Source organism: Mycteria americana, chromosome 5, assembly GCF_035582795.1.
Source record: "Mycteria americana isolate JAX WOST 10 ecotype Jacksonville Zoo and Gardens chromosome 5, USCA_MyAme_1.0, whole genome shotgun sequence".
Classification (NCBI taxonomy): Eukaryota; Metazoa; Chordata; class Aves; order Ciconiiformes; family Ciconiidae; genus Mycteria; species Mycteria americana.
The window spans coordinates 46,630,159-46,656,300 of NC_134369.1; the positions used below are offsets into that span (position 1 = coordinate 46,630,159).

The window sequence follows — 26,142 nt, forward strand, 5'->3', positions numbered from 1 at the left end:
TTACCATATATGCAAGGGAAGCCATTCAAAACATCATCCTGCTGGGAAAAAAAACTAGAAAAAATTGCAATGCTAGAACAAGAACGGATCTTTTCATAAGAATTAAACGGGCAGTATTACACAACAGTATAACTTTATATATGTAATTATAATAAAGCATGGCTGAAATGAATGCACAAAGGATTGTTATGTTTTCAAAGCAATATGGATATTCTGAATAAATTGTTTCCCGTCTGTTTATTGTTTTGCAGGCAGAGTTGATAGCCGTGCAACAAGAAAAAGAGGCTGCTCTTCAACAGTGCAAAAAATTAGAAGAAGAAATTCAGACACTGTGTGTTTATTACAGGTAAAATAATTAATACTAATATAAATCAATGACTCATAGGGGAAATCTTCTGTACTGTGTCTGTGAGTGAGGAAATGGCCTTATCAAATAGGTATTTGTTGGAAATGTGAATACATCAATGAATCAAGGCCTGCATTTCTGCTTTACTGCTCACCAGCCAGCTCTTTGAAATAGAAGTCCTTTCCTTATAGCCTAAATTTTCTATTAGTTTCTTCTAAGGGAAGGGGAAGGTTGCTGACAGTTGATTCTCATATAAATGAAAAAGCTGTGTTATAGTGATGCATTCGCTTAGAAACACGAGGACAAAAGAACCAGTTGACATAAGTGCTTGTTTCTTCCCTGGTTGTTTGCACATACCTAACTTAACACAGGTTTTAAAATAATAAAATCTGTAATTCTAAAAGACTGTTTTCTTTTAAACCCCAACATAAGATGTATGTTTTAATTCCTTATGTTCTGTAGCAGTACGTAGAATGAGAGAAATAGCCATTCTCTCATTAATTTAGGTGAGCTGCACTGAACATTTGCATGGATCAGTGGGTTTTAGTCCCTAAGGAAAAGCTCTGTGTGGTCCAGTGAAGGAGTTAGGTTGTTTTATGGAGTGATGTTGGGTTACAGCTCTCATTTCATCCTGACCTCCTGTGTGAGAGGGGATACAGAGCTGCCAGCAGGTTAAAGGCAGGAGAATTGGCATCAACACAGCAGAAAATTGTGAATCTGAAGGCTGAATGTCTGTGATGAGGGATGTGGGCTGCAGAGGTAAATAATAAATGTAGTGTGAATATTATGTTCATTGGAAATAAAGAGGACTAGTTAGTTATGACTAAAAAGTATTTGCAGTAGCAGAACTATGTATGTTTTCAGTGTTTCAGCATTTACAAGTGAAAAATACTCGGGTTTCTAGAGGTTTTTAGAGTTTCCCCTTCTCATTAAGTTTATTAAAACCTTGGAGGGAAGTTTCAAAAACAACTTTTGTTCCTAAATCTCATAGGCATTTATTTAAAGCCTGTTAATAGTGAATAGAAACCCCAAGCAATTTGTGATTATTGCTTTTAATGAATTTGGTCAGCATTTAGTGTGTGCACAAATTATGGTATGATTTACCAAGCTAGAAAGAATTTATTATAGTGCCCTTATTACTCACTTAAATGGGATTTGTAGAATAATTTAAAAACAGAAATGCAATTTTTGTATTGATATTTCAGAAATTAAGAGTTTGCTTGTGTCAGTCTCTGCACATTGCAGGAGATTTTTCACTGACTTTTGAGTTGGTTTTGAGATAGTGTGTCAAGCTTGCACTAACATATGGTATTTAACAAGTGTAGTAGACAGTGGCCTCAGTTTACTGATGTAAATGCTTTAAATCTCAGAAATGTTAGCAATAATGACTTGCAGAAATCACCATTAGAATGTACCATGTTATTAACTTATGGCCCTTAATTTGAACAGGCAGAATTTCATTTTAAGTTTGACGATGGTATTTTGCAAGATTTAGTAATAAGGTGTGGAAGTACTCATTTGAATATCCCTTGAATATCCCCTGGTTCAGAACATCAAAAATGAAAGATTTTATCTCCCACCTCATTGTTCTTAGAGGATGGGGTTTTTTGTAATGCGTTAGACAGATTGACTGAGGTTGGCAGGGACCTCTGAAGGTCATCTTGTCCAACCCTCCCACTCAAGCAGGGCCACCTAGAGCGGTTGCCCAGGACCACGTGCAGATGGGGTTTGATTATCTCCATAGATGGAGACTCCACAACCTCTCTGTATAGAGACACTGTCCAAGCGTGCAGAGACACGGCTAGGAAAGCCAAAGGCCCCCTGGAATTGTTGCCTTTTACATCCGTCACCAATTTCAAGAAGGGCTCCTATAACTGCATAAGTAGCAATGTTTGAGGTCTCGTGCCTTCTTTTGCCTTGGTTAGAAATTAATTGCACCATTATGAGGATTCTTATGAACATCTTAACATTTCGGTTACGGTTTCCCATATATTACATGAACATCTGCAGCCTCTGTCATGCAATAGTGTGGCAGTGCTTTGAACACATGCCAAATAAGGTAGATGAAGAAAAGAATATATGGCATGTGTGCATAAAGCTTTGAGGACTGTATCAAGCCAAGGGTGGGCTGGCCACAGTAATCATGAATCACAAAGTAGAGAGTGCATTTCCCAGGCCATCCCAAATGAGTGAAAATTTACTCTCTGTTTTGTATGTGGAGGCTGGTTAAGGAATGCTTGTGTAGATGTCTACTGAGTCTTTTTATTTCCTTTTACTGCTTGCCATGCTATGGTAATCTTGAGTAAGCACTGAGAGTGTTTTTCAGACAGCCTGTTTTGGACTGAGGTGGAAGTTTGGTGCTTTGATCCAAGTGGGTTAGCTAGACGATTTGCTGTTCAAGACTATGTTTCCCTGGAGTTATTTCTCTTTTGGACTTCAGAGCTCCCCAGTCAGCAAAATATAGGCTTCCACACATGCTCCACTCCTCGGCTGAGCTGTAGAGCTGCAATGAGACACGTTATTATGCAGGGTGCACATTTCCTTCACCTACTGTTCTCTCATCCCTTTGCCAGCTTCTCCCACCTTCTGTCATCTCTGTGGTGCCAGCATGACAGCGGCTTGGAAATTTTGGCTCCATTTGGTGCCACCTTCTCCTTCTGCTCTTGGGTCTTCCTTGGCCTTAGAAAAAGCATTTTCTCGTACTTTTCTTCTTTGTTTCCTTGTTTTAACTGAGATTTCTACATCATCCTTTAACTTAGGAGAAACAAATTTAAGAAAAAAACCCAAATACTAGAGGCTAACGTTAAAGTGTACAACGGATACCTAAAGCCATGCCTTAACGCACCACCACATTTTAGGGATTTGGTCATAAAAGTAATGACTGTGTGCATATATTAACAATTTTTGAATGCACACATGTGTAAACAGTAACCTTAAAACATGTATTTTTATACTGATCTGTCTTTCACTAACATTAGTATAATCCAGAAAAAGCCAAATACCATTTTATTATACAAAATCAGGGAAGAGATATTTAGGTCCAGAATATCTGTATGTGTGAACATGCAACTATATGTATACACAGGCATGCTCAAAGGAAGGAAACTGTTCAGATTGAACAGTTCATGAACAGTTCTGAACAGAATCATGAACAGTTAGAACAGTGAACTGAATCAGTTCAACTGAATCATGAACTGAATCACTGATTCATGAACTGATTCATGAATCACATGAATGGATCATCATGAATCACATCAACTGAATCACTGTTCAACTGAACAGTGATTCTGTTCAGTTCATGAACAGTTAGAACAGATCTGAACTAGATTCTTCCTCCTTCTCTTCTTCCTCCTTTTCACTTCTCTTTCCTTTTAAAGAAGGCTGGAATTGTTCTGGGATGTGCTTTCTTTTCAGAAAGTCAAAATTCAGATGGAAATAAATGTTCCATCATTTATTCCCCAAAAGCTCATTTTAATTTTGGTTTGGGTCTTTCAGGCCTTCCATGAAACTCCAGTTTCAGCCAGGATTCACTTTCCATTTCATCTGCAAAGAAGTATGGTTTACCACACAGACTTCTTTCACAGTTGGAGAAAAAAAATCGAATGGCTTCAAACAGCAGCAGCTACCAGATCACAGAATTGTAGAATAATTCAGGTTGGAAGTGACTGCTGGAGGTCTCTAGTCCAACCAACCTCCCTCTCAAAGTGATATCAACTATGAGATCAGACCAGGTTACTCATGACTTGATAAAGTCAGGGACTGGAAATCTCCAAAGATGGAGATGGTAAAACCTCTGTGGGCAACCTGTTCCAATGATGGACAGCCCTCATGGTGAAAAAGTTTTCCCTTATAACCAGTCTGCAACTCTCTTGTTTCAATTCAAGGCTGTTGTCTCTCACCCTCTTGTCATGCAGCACTGTGAAGAGCCTGTCCTTCTTGATAACCTCCTCATAGACACTGTCAGGCTGCTGTTAGGTCTCCCTGAAGCCACCAAAGAAAGAAATATTTTTTTTTCTCGGGCTGAACAAGAGCAGTACCCTCAGCCTCTCTTCACAGTGCAAATGCTACAGCTTCCTGACCATACTGGTGGCCCTCTGTCAAACTCGCTCCAATTTATAGATGTCTTACTTTTACTGGGGACACAAAACTGGATGCAGTATTCTAGACATCAGGAATCTTTCTCCTGGAGAAAAAAAAGGGGATTGTTTTTTTTTCCTGAAGGTCTCCACTGGTTCATGAACTGAATCAGAATCAGTTCAGATCTGATCTAATTCAGAACTGTTCAGATCTGTTCAGATTCTGAACTCTAGTTCAGAAGGGAGAGGAAGTTGGCTCCGAATAAAGTTGGGCAGGTTCTCTGCTTCTGTTTGTTCTTCTTGTGTTGTTACTGTGTCATGTCTGAAAAGGAAAATTGCGTTTTCTGGATAGTAACCCAAAAAAACGTATCAGAAATGGAAATTTGCATAACAGTTAGGAACAGTATAGATTTTCTGGCTTACTAATATAATTATTTCAACACAGTACTCTTTAAGCTAGGGATTAATGCAAATCATAGATCTTCAGTGACCAAAGAAGGCTATATCCAAATAATCAGTTTTGAAGTATGTGGGACTGTTAATCCCACTACCTCTTTCTCACATAAGTCTGTTGTTTGAACATCTTCACAAGTTTTTTATTTGCATATTTCTCAGTTACGCGGCCTGTTCATTTTTATAACCAGTTTCCTTCTATTTCAATAATGCTTCAGAAGTATACTTCTCCTACATGTTGAAATGCTGATAAAGACATATGTTATCGCATACTGATTATTTTTCACGTATTAACTAAAACAGGACAATTGTGTATGAGAACTATATCTCTATATAGGAAAGTACATATATATTTTTCCTTTTTTTTTTTAAGTCTAAAATATTTCACTGAAAAGCTCTGGCACTAGGAGTTTTCACAGGCAAATAATTTTAACAAATTCTAACTAGTACAGGAAAAGGTACGCCTCTAACATATTAACCCCATTGCAAAGAAAGATAGGAGAGCAAAATAAAAATACAGGGCTATCCTTACTTAAAATATGTTTTTGATTGGTTTCATGTTGGCGTCAGATGTAGTGATGCTCAATTCAATAAAATTATTGTTTACTCTACAGCTGTGTAAGATATGTACATCTGCATTAGTTCACACACCTATGAACAAAGGTGCTGAGGATACGAGTTGGTATGTCCAGGCTCTAGGGTAAAATTTAGGGATGCTTTTAGTAAGTTTGAGTAGTTATTTCAATGACAATTTAAGGGGCTCCTTTGTGATTTAATCAAGTGCTCTAAAAGCCATATATTTGCCAAGTCTGATGTTCACAGGGGAGGAGGGACAGTGAAAACTTTTTGCAGAACATCTTTATCCAAAGGTTCTTCTAGTTCGCTGGTGAAATGAGTGAGATGCAGAAATAACTGCAGGCTGGAAGTCACAATGGGAAGAAACTTGCATTTATTGCAGGAAATTTCCTAATGAACAGACATTTGAAAAAACTTGCACTGCTAAAATGAAATTTAGTTTAGAATTATTTTTTACTCTTCTGAAGTTGAGATGAAGTAAAGATCTGAAAGAAAGATCATAGTAACATGGAGGGATGGAGTTTTAATGGCAGATGCATGTCACAGTCCCAGGAGTTGCACATTGCAGAGTAATTGGAATCTGTAAGTTAGGAGCAGCATGTGAGAAAAAGATAGCTTATTTTACAGTTATGTGACAGTTACATATCTTCAGTGAAACCCCTTGTAATAGTAAGTACTATGACCTGAAATAAATATTTTTAGAACGAGACATTCAGTCAATACGGGTAGCTTCTCCATCAGAACTGCAGTCTTGTTGCTTTCTAACTAGTTGTATCACTTCTAAAAAGGTATAAACTGTTGAAGAAGTTTAATAAAATTTTAATCTAAAAGCTTCTAATGCTCCTGATGCTTCAATTAAATTGGAATTCATGTTTACGTGACATGAGCAAATGGTCTAAACAATTGTTTTTATGGATGTCCATATATTTTTCCCACAGTCTCTTGTAAATTCACATGGAGGTTCATCTTTTTAAAGATTGAAATTGATAGGTGTGAGAAGAGAACCAAGAGGTTTTTAGTATTTCCTCAAATGAAAGACTTATAAGCACAGGGACAAACTCAATTTTCATTTTAATTACAGAACTAAATCACTCTATAACAGGAGAAATAGATGAAAAAACATGCTTTGCAAGGCATTATTTGCAGTCCTGGAAAAAAATGCTGTTTTCTACTCAAGCTCTGAATACAGTGGTGCATGTTTAATTTACTTCCATTCTATAGTTTCATGGCCGATGTTATGGAATATAATACTCAGGTGGTACCATTTCAACCATGCTCTATGGATTCTGTGCATGGATATATAATGGTGTCATTCTTGCTGTTAGACTGTTCCTCTTGTTCCAGTTTTAAAGGCTATTAAAAGCTATAAATTGTTCTACCTAACATGTCAATATTCATCCTCTTCTTGTATTCTGTGTGGTTCACAGCCACTGCAGTAGCAAGTCAGAATACAACTGCCTAAATATTCAGTCTCCTGTTCTGACTGACCCCTGCTCAAACATTTCAGCCTGTTTGTTCTGCTGTCTCTCAGTCTTTTTCAGAGATTTCTCCAGCCCAGATCTCTCTCAGGGGGACATGACGTGTAGCAGAAGATTGGGCTGCTCTAACATCCAGCTTCCCAGTCCAAATGAACTGGAACCCATTTACGGTGGGCTTAGTGAGGCTGCAACCACTAGCAGAGTGGTGATCTCAGTCCTTCCTCTAAAGCAATAGCAGGATACCTCGAGCACCTGCCCCTGCAGTTTACCTCAGAGAACTGGTCTTTTCATGGCTGGTTTTTTATCTCCCTTTTTCAGTTATGGCCGTTGACTCATTTACCTGCTCTTTTCATCCTGTCTGCTCGCTGCTATTCTGGCAGTTGCTGTCATTGTTTCAGTATTAGTTGCTTTAGACATAACATGGTATAATTACAGTCATTAAGAAGAATGACCGGATAATATCACTGTAAACCTACTGTTCGTTTTGCAGAACGATTTTGGGGAGATCAGGGAGAAGGTGGCAGTTGTGTTTTAAGTATTCTCTGTCCTTGTAGCAGTGACAAGTTTCAGACACGTGACATCAAACATAAATCTTGAGCTAGTTAAATTTCCCACTTCCAAGCAGGGGAAAGATTCTCTTTTATATCAAAGAGATGAGGTGCTTGCATCTGTTATACAGTGGGAGACAGTGTGATATGTCTTCTTGTGAACGAACCTAACCCACTGCAATTCGATACAGCCCAACATATTGAAAACGATGGCTCTGTAAGGGAACACTAAGGTTTTTGTTTGTCTTTCATTATAAAAAAACCCTCAGGTACTATCCACACTATATTTCTTAGTTTATTCTCTACAGATAAAGTCCCACTGATTTCTGTGGGAGATTTGGACATGCAAGGAATGGAGATTTAGCCCTTGTTAGTGGATTGGTTTTTTTTTTTAATGTGTATGCTTTCTTCCTATTTGTTTATTGAACTGAGTGCTGAAACTTGTCAAAAATGGTGGGGTTTTTTAAATTGTCTTTTAAATCAGATTGGTTAAAACTACACCTTCTCTGAACAATCCGTGGGGGTTTCAGTGAGTTTTAGTCAATTTGTGGGGGCGAGGGGACCCAACACCCTGGTAATTTGGACCTGGGATTTAGAATCTGTGGGTTCAAGCTTCTCCTCTGTTATCGTGCCACTTTCCAGTGCGGTGCTGCAGCCCCGAAAGAATTGGGATTTTAGGTTTGTGGGTCTTTCTCGCTCTGTAGTCCCATAAGCATTTTCCCACTGTGCTTTCCCTTTGTCTCCTTATTGCTTGTGGGATCACAGCTCTTGTTAGTGTTACAGCAGATAAAAGCCCAGGATTTGGGGGCTGTTTCATGAACTGGATCAGACAGCTGAAGGGGGGAAAACAGCTCGGTAAGCTGCTCTGCTTTGGCAAAGCAGCTGCATGAGTTTTACTGGCGCTACCGAGACGGCTGTATTTCACAGTGTCTTGGTGCAGGTGAGTGGTGGAGGCAGAGCCCTACCTTGTTATCCTTATGTATTTCATACTTCACTGGATTTATTATCCTCTTCCCCCTGCCCCATTCCCAGACTTCTTGTTCTCTAGCCTGGAATTGTTTATTGTCTCTCCTGCATTTGCTCTACTTTCTAGTAATAATAAAGTCAGAGAGACTGACTGTCTAAATCAGTGGATAGGGAACTTCCTTGGCAATGTGGCAGAGCAGACCCACATCTGTACTCCTATTAATATTTGACCATTTGCACAGGAGAGGTATGGTAGAGAGAGACTCCAGTATATACCATAGGCTTGGTGTTTACGGTACCTGTTTGGCAGGCAATGAAAAGGCAAAGCAGTATCTGAACCTGTTGGGAGGGGTGGGGGGGTGTCTCTTTTTTGCCTCCCAATGGAATGTCTTGGCCATCAGAGTGCTCTCTGAGCTTCCTCTGTCTCTCATTCATTTAGCGACACACACAAAAATTACTTTTGAATGTTTCTCTTTTTGCCCTGACATGATTTTGAAAATTTTCCTACCTCATTGGGAAAAAAAATTGTAGCATGGAAAAGCAATTTCCTACTCAGCTTTAGTGATTTATAAAAACTTTGAGGGAGAGGAAGCACTGAACTGTCAGAGATCCCAGCCGCCTGATGGAATAACAAGCCACCCCACGCCATCCCTGCAACCAGCACGGAGGTGGATGTGGTACACTCCAATTGCCTTGTGCTGCTGTTGACTCAGGCGTGGATTGGTCTGACCTACATTTTATGAAATCTTTGTGCCTGATGTTTCCAGGGGCTGGCTCTTGGCCTTCAGAGGTGCCTTGCCAATAGGAAACACTAAGCAGCAGATCTGAGGAGAAACACGGGCAGCGTCAATACGGACCGAAGTGCCTAACGCTCTGTGAGGCAGTTTTAATTTGTACCGGGTACTGTGCTCATTCTGCTACTGCTTCTGTTATTGGGTGTGTTATGTTGGCAAACTTTCTCAAGTTTTTAAGATTAGTTAAGGACCAACCAGTGACTTGTTGTGCCAAGCACATTAAAGCTCGAAGCACTCCGCAACTCCTTCTACTGTATTTCATCAGACTTGAGCAGACTTCTTCCCTGCGTATTTGCTGTCGTGGGGTGATGTGAACTAAAACAACGCTTACCTTGTCATTTTTGCTGCAATGGACCTTTCCAGATGAGTTTCTGCTCTGCTCTAAGAGCAGGGATTTGCCTGACAGAAAGGAATTCCTTGCCATCGGATGCTGATATGGTCTCACGACTCTGTATACATGGCCCTGCTAGCTTTCTGTTAGCAGCTTTCCCTCGCCTGGCTGATTCTCTCTCCCCTTCTCTTTTCCCTCTGCTCTCTGTGGTTTTCTGTTATGACTTCCTTGGTTCCTCAGTGAGCTGAAAAGTCTAGGAAGTGTAATTTTGTTCTGTGCTTTTTGGAATAAGTACATAGCTAGAGGATTCTAGGAGCTGTTTTTCAAATTTGTTAAAGCCTAATAAAATGGAGTTATTGGAAGGAAGGTTTAAAGTCTCTGGAAGAACTACCTGCGAACAGCCAGCTGACCGCTACTGATAGGTTGGAGTAGATTAGTAATACACAGTACTCCACTTCTGTAGAAATACTTGTAAAAATCAGGACGTTGAGATCAGTAGAGTTAATATCTATTCTGCATAATGTAAGGATACTCAAAAGAAACATTGGAAAATCTATGAGGAGCATATGCAGGATTATGAAATCTGTTATCTGGTAGAAAGGATATGTGACCAGAGGCTACATGTTCTGATTCTGCCATTGAAATGATGGATTAATGTAGATGAATCGCATCACTAAACTCTGCTTCAGCTGCTTTATTTGTATAAACTGAGTGAGTTTTACCGTTTTCCATAACACCTTTAGAGGTCTATGACTATGGAAATGCAGGTACTCCTACGTTAAAACGAGGGAAGGAGAAGAGATATAGGATAGGAAGCAGCCCTCTCTAGAGCAAGTTAAAGAAATACAGGAAATCTGTGTGTGTAATAAGAGCTGTTTGAAAGACAAATTTTCCCATGAGAAGTTTGAAAGAAAATGTAAAACTGCAAAAAAAGAATTTGGCTTGCCCTATAAATATTGTATGAAAGAGAATTTCTTTTGTTATGAATATGATATTTAGAAATAAAGTAATAACATTGTCAGGAGGACTTTAAATGCCATTTCTTTTTTGTTGATTTTTCACAGGACATGTTTTTATGTTAAAATGTCAATTCAATAATAAAAAAAAAGTTCATTTTGATGTGTTTCAGTTCAGTTCTCTTCAGCTGAAAAACTGAAACAAAATAGCATTTCAAGTTGAAATGTCAAGGTGAAAGGAAAATTTTCACTTAGAAATTTGCCACAGGAAGCCAACATATTTTTTGTGTTGGAATTTACATCTCCCAATAAAAAAAAATATTTGTTTGGTGAGAAGACTTTCCACATGAGCAATTTTCAGGCAGTGCTAGACGTAACATTGCTTTTCGTACTTTGAGCTTAACCCTGCTCTCAGTGGAGTCAATGGAAAACTTCTGTTAGGAAGTATCTAGGAATTCAGGTGGCAGGAGAAGTCCTCTGCCTGTCGCAGAACACAAGCCAGACTGCTCACCTGTTGTGTTTACAAAGAGAGAAGCTGAGAGTAGGGTATTTTCTTTATTCAGTTGCTTTTTTAAGTTAGAGCTTTTATTAAATTGTTACATGCATGTCACGCTGATGCCTTTTACTGGAAAGTTTTCCGTTTTTACATTCCATCCACGAGCTGCTTTTCTAACTAATGTGATAGAGGGCTTGTGTTTTGGAAGCCGAAGGTTTTTAAATTGTGTCCAGCATTGCATAATGATGTGTTACTCATCTGGTATGGGTGATTCTTCCAGCATAGGTGTGAAGGCTGTCATTTTTAGGGAGGGTAGGGACCAACTTGGAAGCTTCAGCCACAGTTTTCCAGTGAAGAAGTGGGCCTGCTGGGATTTGCACAATTCTAATCCTCTCAAATATTTGAGTAAAATGTAACATATTAGCAACAGTTTGCCTTTATAAGCTGCAGATCACATGGTCATGACAGGAAGGAGAACTAGCACAGAACGCTTGGGGTTTTTGCTAGCACCACCAAGCAAGCATGTAAGCAGCAGTACGGGGCTGCCGTCTCACTAGCAGAGACGCTTTTCTGGCTGTGAGTTTGGAAGGAAAAGCCACAGAAGGAGAGAGAGGGAGTTGAGCTGAGTGAAGTATCAGTGGTATATTTTCTCTCGCAGCAAAGTGAGTTTAAAGAAGCTCTTCCCCTACCTGAGCCACTTCACGTTTTGTTTTTGTCGTCTTTTCTCTCAGTCTGCGCTGTGTCAGTGATACAGGTTAGAGCATGGCCACCCACAAATGTTTCCATGAGCAACACAGAAGTGCTGTGTGCCTGTCTTTGTTTCACCTTCTTCACACTGCTAGCTAGCCACACTGAGTATAAAGGCTACTGAATTGAAAAATACAATATTGCAGTGTGTGATGATAGCAAAAGTTTGTTCTGACGACGGGTGACTAGTGTCCTGAGTGAGTAAAAGGGCCAAGAATCAGAACGCAGAAGGAAGAGAAACCTGCAAGTCCTGTAGTCTCAGGGTTGAACCCACTGAGGTTGCTGACGACTGAAGCAAATAAAATCATGGTCTGCCACACAGAATCCACCATTTTGTGTCTCCCGTCGCCAAGAAAGCTATTTTTATGCAGTGTTTCCCACTTTCTTCAGGCTGCTGCTTTCATTTTTGAGAGAAACTTCTTGGCTGTGATAATTTTATTAAAAATAAAGATAATATTTTTATTAAAAATAATATTTTTATTAAAAATAAAAATACTTCTTTTTCTTCATGCTTGACATCATTGTTGCTTCCAAGCTTTCAGGGTTACTAGCATATGTCTGTACCATTCAGTAGACACCAGGAGGAAAACACTGATCACCACAAAATAAGCTTTGAGATGCCCGAATTCTTTCAAGAGTTAGAGTAGGAAATAATTATGGCAGTTGTGTAAAATTTGTTCATAAATGTTAACATTATAAAAGCTGTAACTGCAAGGGAGCTCTCTCTTTTCAATGTAAATTTGTATTCAGTGCTGGCCAAACTAGGCTTGTATGCGCAAACAGTATCTGCCCAAAAGCCAATAGCCTAAACTATAAATGCAGTAGTTTACTTGGGATTTGTTTGCTTGTCTTCTGTATCTTTTTTTTAAAAAACAAAGTAGGAAAGTAGTGGAAAAAAAAGAAAGAGCACTCATTTGTCTTTTGTATTATTTATTTGTTATGTATTTATTTTGTTAGCATTTCTGGTGCTTGCAGCAGGAAAAAATCCTTTTATTTCATTTATCTATTCTTTTAAAATAACATAGTAAGTTAGAAGTGTTGGGTAGAAACAAAGTGAAGTCACAGTTGGATATTACTGTTACAAGATAGGTGATGACAATGGTATCTTTTTAGTGTATCTGTTATCTGTGGTGTCATTAAACCTAATGATGTGCTAAATAATAAAAGCATCTTTATCACATTGCAAGACCTTGAATTGTCTTGAAGTTGCCATGGCTGTGGGTTCCCTTTGGCTTTCGAAAAGGGTTTGGAGTCAGAAGAAACTGCAGTTCAGAGTGCGTTTATGCGATCAAAGCTCTTTAGACAGATGGCTGCTAGCACTCCAAAATGATTAAAATATGTTCCAAGCAACATCAGCCTGTGGGCTTGGGGACCCAACCTTTCATTAGTCAATAAAGGGTCTTGAGTTCTTGAAAATGAAATCTTTAAAAGCTAATAAGGCTGCAGTTTTGCTCTGAGCTGTTTCTTTGGATTTTCAGTTGTGGATTGGACTTGGGCCAGTATCTGTCCAATAATATGAGGATTTAAGAAGGAAAATCTGGTTACAAGAGGCATCCCAGCAGATCTGCCTGTTAAACAGTGTGGCCAAAATTTTCAGGCTTGGATACGTAAGTTTAGGCACCTGAATTTGCACTTAGGGAGCTGGGAAGGGATCTGGAAGTGCCCCTTTGGCAAGCCAGTCCGCTCACTGGAGCACAGTTTAACTACAGGCACCAAAGCTTGATCATTTTGACCTGTTCTATTTTATTTTAAAATCCTTATGGGTTGACCGAGGAGCATCTCTAGAATACTTTCAGTGTACCATAACCAAGGTTATTAAGCAAGTTTTCCAGAGCTTCTAGAAATAGGTAATATGACTTACAGCGTTCCCGAGTGTGGTCAGTGCTTGCCAAATATGAACGTGCCATAGTATAGTTTGGTGCTACGGCATAGTTGGGTTTATTCTCTTGTCTACACCCGGCTTGTGAGAGGCAGCGACTGGGGGCTTGTGCAGATGTGAAGTGTCTGTAACCTCTGCATGTCTATGTGAAGGCAGCAGCAGTAAATGTCTGTTTAATAAGATCCAAGCCTTCTGTTTCTTTTTTTTCTTTCTCTGACAGAGGGGAAACTGCTCTCACAATTTGTAAACTTCTGAACCTGAAGTTTCCTTGCCCCATAGACTCTCCACTCTCCCCATAGACTCTCCACACATTCTCTTGTGTGGAGAATTTGAAGATATGCAAATTCTCTCAAAAATGCCTCAAGATTTAGCCCACTGCTGGCTAAAAGAGAATGTATTTTAAAACACATCAGAGTTTTGACATACACCAACAGAAGCCAAGCAAGTCATGGTGATCCCATTAGCTCAATGTGATCCCATTAGCCAAATTGTTCAGCCTGTCTTCTTTCACCTTGGGAACAGCTCTCACATTCCTTTTGTCAGGACTTGATGGGGCCGGCAACTGAAGTTCTTCCCCCTCCCACACCATAGTTACTCGGAGAATGTCATACTCCATTTCTCTTTCCCATAGCCTCCCTCTGAAGGTTTGCTTGTGCTTCAGCTTCAACAGCCAGTGAATTTTACTTGTCATAAACATAGGCAAGATGTTACTGGTCTTTTGATAAATGTACATCGGATTCTGGGTTCTGACTATTTTGGCAAGCTGATTTTTATTTTCATTTGTTGTAAAATGTCTGGTTTGTGTGTCCCAAAGCTTTTTGTCCACCATCTAAACAATCCTGTCCTCTACACTGCTCTTACAAATGACTTCTGAACTGGGTCATATTCTCCCTAGTTCTAGGCATATAGCTCCACGCGTAGGTTTTTAACCTCTGTTTTTCAAATTCCTGTGAACTAATTTTTTTTTTTCAGACAAAACTAAGACCTCATTTTCCCCAGAGTAGGCCACACAAGACAAAGGTCTACACTAAAAGCTCAGGATGTAGTGAAATGCCTGTTTCTCTTAGTGTCTCCATTTCTGGAGTTCCTTATGAACAGATGTATCTACCTTGGACTCGAGAGTTCTCCCATTGATTTGAGTGTGGTCTGAAGTGGTCCTGTTACTGTATCTCTATTACTGTTCTGCCTCCTAAAATTCAGGAATTTGACCTAATCACCTAAATGAGTCAGAACGTCAGGGTAAGGAGATCCACAAAGCCTTCATCGAAGTGTTATGATTTTAAGGCTCGATAGATCATTAAGAACTAGCACTAGGAAAGGAAACTATAAAGAACAGATTCACAGTGTCTTGGGAGCAGACAGAATTTATCTCTTAGGAATTATGTCTCTCTTTATATCTCCTAAGGTACCAGACTTCATATTAATCACTTTTCCCTGTACTGCAGGGAATCACGTAAACCCTTTTATGAAACAAGCCAGCATCCTACATAGCCTGTGTCACTTCTTTTTTGGATCATTTTTCTGAGCTCTGCAAAAGTTCCATTTCCAACAATGCCATGTAATGCGAAAGTGCTGCCGAATGCTCCATCCATATGCTCAGAGGTCTGAGGTTTCCAGAGAACCGAGCAGGACTTCAAGAGCGACATGAGTCTTGAGAAGTGGATGATTTCTACATGCTGCTGAAGTGCTTGGGGGGCTCCTGCTTTGAATACTCTGATTTGTCATTGTTTTCATCTGGAGTTGCAAGTCCCTGAAACTTGTAAACACCAAATCCTGAAGGTCTCTGTTTGGGGAGCGGAAATGAAGGGCCTCTTTTGGAATGTTTTTTCTTTGCCTCTCGATTCCCCTAGCTGTAAGATGTGAATAGTGCTACTCATGCATATTTTAGAAAATACATTGATTTAAGTTTTCGTTATTAGATTCTGCTAAATGTTAAGTGGGGTAAACCTAAATTTATCACAGTAGCTATTGTATTGCAGCAGTCCTTCTGAAATGCAAGTACAGAACTGCCTTTTCCAGACAAACCATACGCTATGAGTGCCCCATTAATACATTTAATGTTTAATGACCAACTGTTTCTCCCACTTCCTCTAAATTACTGTAAAGCTACTATTCCAAGGAGAGAAAGTAGCTTTTTATTCTGGAGAAGACTGTAGCATTCATCGCTTTGAGTGAGAATGTAATCTCAAACAGTTCATAATATTTCCTCTGCTGAAAGGCAGCAAGAATTTGGAAAACTTTGAAATAAGGATGAGGCTGCAAGAGAGGAAAAAAGGATCTGCTTTCAAGGTAGGTGAGTCCAGTTGTTGTATTAGTTCAGATTGGGGGGGCAGTTTTGGTCAAATCAGTGAATATATATATATAACTTTGTTCTAGAAATGTTGCAGAGTTCCTTCTTTCTGTTTGTAACAGTGCAGCTCTTTATGATTGGGGGGAAAAAACTGGTTTAGCGAAGGAGGTGTTGAGCCTGCCAAAGTTGATGGAGGTGAATTTGGATAGCCATTTGGTGTGGGACAGCTAATTGGGAACAGAGAAGAATGTAAAATGAGTAGATCGCTACAGATTTATGCTTGCCAGAACAAAACAGGTAAATTGTTTGTGAGTTTAAAGACTTTGACTTTGCAGACTGAAGTGAAGACATGCCTTTAAAAAAATCAAGAAGATGTTGGTATAATGATATTTCTTTTGAACATTATTCTGGAGGAAGGTTACAAGAATGTCGAACACTTAAAAATGATTTTTACTCAACTAATGCTTCCATAATGGACGTTAATACTGTTGACATTACTCATGGATTGAATGGAAGCAATTTAGACAATAGATAGTATCAGGTGCTAATAGATCAAACGTAATTACTCTTGATGAAATAATTTTACACAGTTTAACAAAATCGTTTCAATTATTCACTGTAAAAGAAAACATTGAGTAAAAGTGAAAATACTAAGCTTTCTCCTCTAGGGGCATTGTATGCATTTCTGAGCCGTATTTTTTTCTTCATAGCAACCTTTCCTCTATAACAGCTTCCAGTGCAAGTTATTACAATTCTTTTTGCATAAGACAGGTCATGTTAAGTTCAGCTGTAGGTGGGGCCATTGTGGTAGATTGGGGGACAGTCTTAATAGATCCGTTTCAATTAATTAAGTCATGCATTTTTTTATTAACAAAACCTGTATGTCAGGTTTAGCCAGCTGGGAACCATTCTTATGGTTGTTATCTTTGTCAGAAGGAATATTGTGAAAATAAGGAATTACTGTACACGCTTTAACTCCTGATTAAACAGAGGAATGACATCCGCTCACCCACTGTCCACGAAAAAATAACTTAGGGGCATATCATAGGCTTGATTCATAGGTTCTGATCTTACATATCTCATTAAGGCAAAAACTCTGTACGTCGCATTCAGAATTTACCCTGAAGGATTTGTGTCATACCTATCCCATGGTCATTGAGGTAAGCAAGGTTGAGTTCAAAATTTCAAATATCTAGATTGTTTATTGTTTCTGTGTACTCTTGCAGGAACTTTTTCTTCTTGCCCCTCTTTTTGGATGTATAAAGCAATATTTTCTTGCATTCTTTCTCTTCTGGTGTTCCATTCCCAGAGATCAGGAGGAAGCGGTAAGACTTCCAGGAAGTATTTAGTTGTACTAGGCACCCAGAACAGTGTAAGCACCTACTGATGGCCACAGCCTTTAGCTTCTTGCTACAAATAAATTCAAGGCATTCCTTACTAGGCTTTGTCCTGGTCCTCAGTGGGAAATGCACTAATGACTTCCGCTATCATTAAAGAAGATTGAACTGGGAGGAGCTTTCACCAAAGAGGAAGAAGTGCTGTGAATTTGTCCCTCACCCAAAGGAGTGGGAAGAAGGATGGGTAACAAGGTTCATATTACCTGATTTTTTTTTTCTTTTGCTTCTGAGCTATGCAGGATCTTAACGTTATCCAGGCTCGTCTAACATCACATTCTGTTTGTTTCAATCATGTTCTCTTAAAGCGAATAATACAGAGGCTAGAATTCCATCCTGAGGTCTTTGGTGGAGAGACAGAAATACTTCTTCTATTTAGCTCTTCTTCCCTATTGTCTTTACCAAAAGAGTCATATATTATTGTACTTCTACAGTTGTGACAGTAGAACGAGGACTATCATGATGTAGGAATTTAGTTCTCCCTCTTAAGCAATGTTACTGCTCTTATCAGAGGAGAGTATATCGGTTGAATGTGTATAAGCACAGTAGGCAGTATTCATACTAATAATTATCTCGTCCTGTTCAAAATATAAATAAGGAATTGAACAGTGTTGAATTCAGTGTTGGCTAGATTTCACAAGAGCTTTCATACTCATTCAGTTTCCTTGTCAGGTCCTGAGAAAATAATTAATTCTTTGGTTCAGTGCAACCAATACATTTCCTGCTACAGTATTTCACTTTTACCTGCTGGTTATGGAGAAATGATATGCTGGTAAAAAGAAAAAGCTGCAGTTTTTCTTGTGAACTCCTGCTTCATGAAGTTAAAACTGTTGTTTTCCCCTTCACTCAGGCTAAATTAAAGTGCACAACAAATACTATTCTTTTACAGATTTGATTTCAGTAGCCCAATGTTCAAAAGTCATGAGTGTAAAAGAAGAGAGAGCTGAGGGAAGCTGATTTAAAAGCTTTAGGATACAGAAATCAATTCAGCATCTGTTTTCAGCCACTTTCCAACCCCTACGCTTTGGAGCTCTCTCTCCACTGATTTTTCTCCACCAGTCTAATCTCTCACTTCTCTAGAAGTATGCGAGTTGTGCGATTCGACTTCCAGTTGGTGGGCTGTATCCAGCTGATGGCCCCTTTTGCCTGGGAGAAAGCCAAAAACATCTTCTCAGATAACAAGGATCTTGGGCTCACAGCAGCTTGACAAAGCATGGGAGGCTGCTATCGCTGCCTGCACCCGTGGTGGCAACGGTGGCTGAACCTGCAACAGGGAGGCAGAAACGGCCTCCTTGTGAGAAACTGTTGTGTTTTCTCCATAAAAGTCCCAAACCTGGATCCGTCTGCTGAGGTTAACCAGGCTGATGTGCATTGCCAACACACACATACTGTTAGTTAGCTCTTTTGTATCTTCCCATGAATAATAATTTGCACTGAGATCTGAACCAAGATCAGGGCCTCAGGTCTCCAGATGTGGCACACATAGGTAATAAGAAGCAATCCTGGGCCCTCAAAGCTTAGAGTTTAAGGAAGACAAAAAGCATGGGAAAGGCACTTTACTCCCAGTTTCAGCATGGCAGGCGGAGGTTTGCATGTTGTGACTTGCTCAGTACCGCACAGAAGACGTGAAATAGAAGAGGGAATTCAAGACAGAACTCTGATCCCCAATCCACTAAATCATTCCCCCAGCATGCATCCTTGTTTCACGTTCAGGAGAATGGCCCAGACAAGTCTGCCCAGTTGCTTCAGTAAGCATTGGTACAATAGGGAAGCTGACTTCCCCTGTATTAAATTTCCCAGGCGTTCCCTTTATCATCTAAGCCATCATTTTAACTGCCTTGTTTCATAGCACTTAACTGTCCAAGGAGCTGTATGATTTATATGAATAAGGGTTTGGCAGCAGCAGCTAGGTAAGACATGGCTTACTGAGTAGCAAAACGTTGCCATTGTGTCATTTACATGGCTTTCAGGAGGTGACTTGCTAAGTGTATATCTGCATAGCAATCCCCAAACCAACTGCATTTTTGTATGGGAGAAGCCATGATAGCTTTAAAGTAGACATTACGGGTGTCTGTACCAGTCTGGAGGAAGGTTATCAGGCTGCAGCACGTGCAGTCCTCCGAGTGACTCACCTGCCATTTCAGAGTGGCACGTGTTACCGTGCACAGTACCAAGAAAGCGGGGAAACCATGTGCTAGGCGCACTCACCGAGAGTTCATCGGTGTACCTCACTTCTTGGCACATTGGTGACCACAGCTGGGCATGTGCTGGAGCACAGGACACCTTGTTTGCCTTTGGTCAGAGTTGCTTCATATTTTTCAGTAACACCTTTGAGAAAAATCAGACAAAACCGTTCAAATACTCTGTTTTATTCTCCTGGGGCAGGGGGGGAGGTATCCTTGAGTTAAAAAACATGGTATATTTTAAATTTTTTTTAGAAGTCATTTGAAGATTTTTAACCAGCTGAATCATTCAGCAAGAAAGGAATGACAAGAGGGCAGAGCCCCATGTGAATTCCCTTCCCAGGTCAGTCACACTGAGGGTTTCTAGCTTTAGCGCTATTCAGCTCATCCATGAGGTCATCCGTCTCTCAAATTCCATATGTATTTGGTTATTCCGTCTTTGAAACACGTTTCCATTCTTTGTATTTCTTTTAATTGCCTTCTCCTGGAGAGACTCTTCTCTTCCATCTACTCAGCTGGATGTTCCTGGCCATGCTGGAAGGCAGGGCTGGCTTCCAGCCCTGGTTCCAAGACAGCTTCGTCTCTTGCTTTTCTGGTTCAGTGGGGGAGTTAAGCCAAGCGATCACAATAGCAAATCAGGACAGCCATAAAATTCACGATCATGTCTGATTTATAAAGATAACATTGTATTAAGTACAAGATATTTTCTGAGGTTATTAGTAACAGGCTTTCTTCAGCCGGTCATTCCTGAATGGTGCCATGCACTTTACTGCTTGATTGATTTATATGCCTTTATGATTTTAATTAATACTGTTTTCATCAGAGCCAATTACTAGTGATTTGAAAACTCCAGGCTGTTCAGTTTATCTCTGCCAGTGTTTGGGAATTATTCCCAAGATCTTTATTTTTGAAATCTATTGAATGGCATCAAGAGCACTAAAGAGGCCATTTAAACACTGGGGAAAAAATAATGCTTATACTTCTGGGAAAACATTTATGGTGATTCACATTTTGGAAACTGAAACACTATCAATGTTTTATTCCCAGATTATTTTCCAAGAAAAAGCTTGGATCCACTGCTGAATCAGTTTCTTCAAAATACTTAGGCTCATACTGAAGTTGGATCATGCAGAGAAGGCTGGAATACTGTGCTGGGGGAGGAGGTCGGGAGACTCCTCCGTCCTCCGTCCTGTGACATTAGCACAGAGGCATGGAATAAGCCTATCTAAGTCTCTAAGGAGACGTTCGGATCCTACCCGGCTGTAGCAGAGGGGTACACGCACTAGGTGTTAAAGGATCAGGATAAAAATGTTTCTCTGTTTAGTGATCTAGACAAGCTGCTTTGCACAGAAAAATAGAAAATGGAAAAATGCTAAGTAAAACTCCCTAGCTGGGAATATACCCACTTGAAGATGGGAATATTCACTGCATGGGAACAAAAAGTCTCTGGAGCTTAGTATAACTATTTTAGGGTTGGTTTTTTCTGTGGTGAAAAGAGGCTAAAAATTCTACGCCATCTTGATGTGAGTGAGAGCTCAGAATTTTACAGAAACTGAAGCCTTGTAAGAAAATCTCAAACGTGCACTTGTATAACAGGTTTTGAGCGAGTCTGGCGCAGTATTTACTACTACAGTATAAAGGGCTGGGTTCCTTGATGTATATTTCTAGTTGGCATTTTATCAAGGAAATAAACTTTGATTTTTCTTTATTTTGTGACATGTGGGTTGAAACTACATTTTCTCTGTCCAAAGCCTTGATTTAAAAGCATTAGATCATTAAATTAAGTGCTTTTGCATAAGACTAAAATTGTAACTGAACAAATTATTTATGCAGAGAGAAGCAAGATAAAGTTTCTTTCAAGAGTTCTTTAACATATCAGATTGATAAGAGTCAAAACACCTTTACTGCCATTAAATATTTACCAAGACTTGGCTTTTGGAAGAGGGGCAGTTCAGTGCAGTGTGTTTGGCTCCATGCAATGCTATTGATTAGCTATCAGAAGGACATAGTTAATGGGTAACTGGAGGTATTACAGACCGCTCCACATTCTTGTCAAGTCTTTTCTCTGAAGATGACCTAAAATAAAGTCAGTTACAACTGGCGTTCACCCTGCGACAGATTGCACAAGCTCACCTACGGTATGAACAAAAGGTTCACAAGAATCAGTTGACCAAGGCTTAAGCAATCCTTTCTAGTAGTTGTTGTCATCACTGCTGGACTTTAGAACTGCACATGTTTACATTTAATTAGAAAGAACACACAGTTTACATCGCACAGTAGCTATCAGTATCGAATCAGAATTGATTTCCGCTCTCTTTCTCAAATGTCTGTTTCCTTCAGACTAATTAAAAAAAGGCACATAACAAAATGACTCATATAAATTTTAAAGCAAAGTAAACACTATTCCCTGGAGACAAAAATAAAAGTCAACAGCACACAGTCATTACATTGAGCTTATTTTCAGGTGATTCTGATGCCTGCATTATGATATATATCAGTATAATCAGATTTATTTTATATAGATGTATATATGGAGTACCCCTTTGCGCTGAGCAGATGCTTCACTGACTGTTTCAGTTTTCAGGGTCAGGATTCTTATTTGTTTAGTCTGAATTGTTGCAGTTTATCTAATACAAGAGGTGATTCACTAGTATTACTATTTTTTGCAGAAGGATTTTGTTCATTTCAACTAAAATTGTTTGTGTGTAGGCCACTCACGTAAAATGGAAGTCAGAAGCCATTATCCTTACCAGTGAGAAGCTGCAAAGAAAACTAAAGGCATGAACCAAATTAGCCTTAACTTCATGCATAATTTCCAACAAAGAAATCTCTATTAGATTTTGTTAGTTATGCAGGCAAATCTAAATTCAAACTACGGTGACAGGAGACGTCATTTAAGGCTCCTAGCAGAAATGCCCGACCCTTGAATGTGTGCGTTCTTTGTCATCAGGAAAGATTTCTGTAGTTGGCATTTTGGAGAATGAAGGTTCAAGCCAGCGATTTGCTGCTTACTGTCAGGTCCGTGTGAGCGGAAGGGGTTGCAGCCCAGACCAGGCTGGTAGGTAGATGTGTGGAGCTGTAGGAGCTGATCCTGAAACGCCTGCTCGGAAGGCCTGATGTTCATTTATGCCATAATACCCTGGTTTCCATGTAAGAGACGGTGTTCAGAATGAAGCTCTTGGCAAGGATGGTCTAAAAAAGGAAAAAAGTAATACATACTGCATCTATTTTCTACCTGGTTTTGTTGGTATACAGCGGCTTTATTATTTTAGCGCATGACCAGAGTTACTGTTTTCTTAATTAAGTTTAGCTTGAGGAAAAAGGTGCACTGTTCTTAAAACTGATGTTGTCAAAAACATACTCAAAGTATAAAAAATAAACCGCTATGACCTTTAGGACAAGATCCTCCGTCTCTTTTCCACCAAGTTTGTGTTTCTGCAAATCCCTGACATAGGCAATTTCCCTGCTGGCCCGAAGCCAGAGTCGCTGGCTCTGCACCACCCACGTACACACCCCTTCAGTGATCCATGTCAACCCAGTGGCCTCCAGCAGCCAGCAGAGAGGCGCAGGGGCTGCCAGTTCAGCCCGGGGACTGGGAAGGTGAAAATACCTCTTGTCTGTGAGCTGGCTGTGCCCCTCCTCCCTGCCCGCTGCCCGCAGCTGAGCCAGGATCTGCTCTGCCCCTGCGACGATGCTGGCGCTTCCCAGGGAAGGCGGCCAGGGTGCTGCGATACACGGTGAAACGTGGAGTTGCTGGCACCATCTTAAACATCCTTTATATTCAAATACTGAGGTCACACTTGATGACTTGATGCCAGTTCTGTCTTCGATTAATAGATAAGGTTCCCTCTGTATTTGCAGTGTTACCTAAACAATCCATTACTGTAGGGAATAACTACAGTATTACAAATACGAAGTTAAAGTTATTTTGTTAACTAAAGCCATTGGCAAATATTTAAGAATGGCCAAAGCATATGAATTGGCAATAAAGAACAGATACAAGATAGCAAAATTCTTTCTTGTAACTTCTAGTATGATAACGTAACACCGTACAAAATAAAATTATTTTTTAAATTTCAGATTAATTTTACTTAGTTAGAAGCAAGCCTTCACGTCTGGATAGTTGCACTCTGAATGCTTAGGCTAGAATATGCTAATAGAGCCAATTGCCTGTCAAAACATGACAAGAACATTTTACAGCAAGCTTGGTTCTAGGAATAACATGTAGTCTAGTAAAACTGTGAAGAGTATCCACAATAGTTGCTGTTGTATTGAAAACACAGTCCCCTAATTCATGGAAGAAATTTGAGAGCCTGTGAATCTTGCAATTAAGACAGGTACATTGGGGAACCGTGAAGATGTGTAATTAATGTTAACATGTATCAAGTAATAATCAGGATTAAAGCGTAAAATCTACAGCAGTCTCTTCTGTAAACGCAGATGCACTATACCTGAGAGTTGATGTATGCGTGAAAAAAAGCTAATGCTAAATTATCATCTTCCAGACTCTAATTAATCAATTAGAGATAACAGAGACCCCAGCTCTAGGTGCATCATGTGCTCAGGAAATTCAGGTGCATTTCTTAGCTACAAGCTATTAACTGTGGGTCTGTGGATCTAGCCAAAGAGGATAGTGCCACAGCTGCAATAATCTCAAAAACGCTTCCTTCTGCTCATCAGTATCACGTATGTTTTGCTCTGTTTCAACCAAACATTATTAATCCAGAAACTATTTTTGTGGGGGTCCTGGACCATCTGGTGGAGTGGTGAATGTGAGGAATGGTAGGTGGTGCTGGATGTCACATGTGTCGCTGTCATGTGGGGCTGTGCTATCTGAGCAATTTCCCCAGTGGCTGCATGAAGTGACCTGGAGACGTTTGATTACTGTGCAACTCCATAAATGAAGGGTTTGTAATGGAGGTATGGTTTCCGATTATTTCTTGTTGAGAGCATGTCTCAGCAGTCCTTCAACTTCAAGAAAGGCTCAGATGATTAAATCACATGCCCCATGTCCTTACTACCTCTCCCAAGCTAGTCACAGGGGAATGGTGTGGGGACTGCAGTGGTCCTGGAGAGTGAAAATGAGGCCCAAAAGAAAATTTTTGCTGCTTGGCATCATCAAAAGACCTTCTGGATTTAGTTTTGTCCTAAATTCAGACTATGCTGCATCTAACTTAGCTCTTTCAACAGCGAGGAGTCTCTTCAGTAGTGAACCTCAGAGCACCTTGCAAAGGTAGTGTTGTGATTGCTCTTTTATAAAGATGAGGGGACTGAGGCTCAAGGAGGAAAAATGTGTTTGCTAGCGGCCTTTAATTTGTATTTGTTGAAAAATGAAAGTTCTAAGATGGATGATAGTCAGTTCAAACTTTCACTGTAGGTAATGAACCTGTGCTTGAATCATCTAGCGTCCAGACTGTTTGGACTCATGTACAGGTCGCAGGTTTCTCTAGATCATTTCAGGAGCGAAGGCTGAAACTCAGCCTGCTGCTCACTGTGGATCCATATTCACATGTAATTGAGTTTGGACGGTAGGGGCATGCATGATCAGCGCTAATCTGTCAACACGTTATCCTGTAAAATCCTGAGGTTATATCACCAACCACCACAGAGAAGAAAATCAGTGGTGGGCTCTGTTCAACAAGTGCTTATCATTGGGTTTGGTGAGAGAATATAAAATAAAGAGGATGCCTGTGCTCATCCTAGACTAAGAATGCGTGGGTACACCACACACAAGAGAGTAACCCTCTGTGACAGCGTAAAGAACATACTCTGTGTTATGCGCAACATGTTATAACATGGTCTGTGGCCTGTGCGCCACACACTCTAACACATCTCCGCCTTCGGTTAAATTAGTGAGAGATGTTTGGGTGGTTGTACTGAAGAGAAAACACAGTCCTCTTAATTCCTGTAATTGCAGACAAAGGAAGGCTAGTAAAATATTTGTCTATGGTAGGGCAATGCCATCTAGTTACCAGTCTACCAGCTGTCAGGCTCCTGACTCACATGCAATGCAAACTTCACCATTTTATATCCTCCGCTTTACAGCAAATAGTCAAAGTCCTTCTAGGTCTTATGTTGTTGGGTTTTTTTTAATATCGTCTTATTGCAGTGTTTCCCAAGAGCACCTTTGAGGTAGCATTTTCAGGGTATCAATGCTGCCTGGCCCGTGAGTGCACTCAGCGGTATGAAGGGACCCTCTTCAAAGCCATCCTGAGTGCAGTCTGAGGTCTGAGAGGTCTCCAGAACTTGAGTGTCAGAAACATTTGTGGTGAAAACCAAGGTCAGACTTACATGCCTTTGGGAACATTGGATATGTTTATCACTGGGGTGGGGGAGGAGGGAGGGGACGGATAGGGAATGTTTGTTTTTTGCTGGGTTTTTTTTTTTCTTCCTTTAGGTGGAAGGTTTCTCTATGTTGTTCAGTGATTGCTTCAGGTGGAAAATCATTTCCCACCTTGCAGCAAAAGTATGCCTGGCAAGGAGAGAAGTGTTACAAGAGCAGCACTTCATACAGTTGATTTTCAGCCAAAGTCAAGTCCCTCTGGGAGCAGTTACAACTGGTGAAATTTTTTAGCAGGCTTGAGGCTACTCTGACTTTGGGGGCTGAGGAAACCTCTTGCTACCTGCAG

The 26,142-nt window shown here is 40.1% G+C and overlaps 1 protein-coding gene across 13 annotated transcripts in view; it reads left to right on the forward strand.

Moving 5' to 3' along the window:
• The window catches only part of MIPOL1 (mirror-image polydactyly 1), a 195,846-nt gene that overhangs the window by 146,053 nt on the left and 23,651 nt on the right, over positions 1 to 26,142 (forward strand). For 12 of the 13 annotated variants that reach the window (XM_075503173.1, XM_075503170.1, XM_075503168.1 and 9 more), the window contains one exon: positions 252 to 346. In XM_075503173.1, the coding sequence (XP_075359288.1) occupies positions 252 to 346 (95 nt within the window). The remainder of the gene's footprint in view (positions 1 to 251; positions 347 to 26,142) is intronic. The other variant, XM_075503175.1, reaches the window with a different exon arrangement.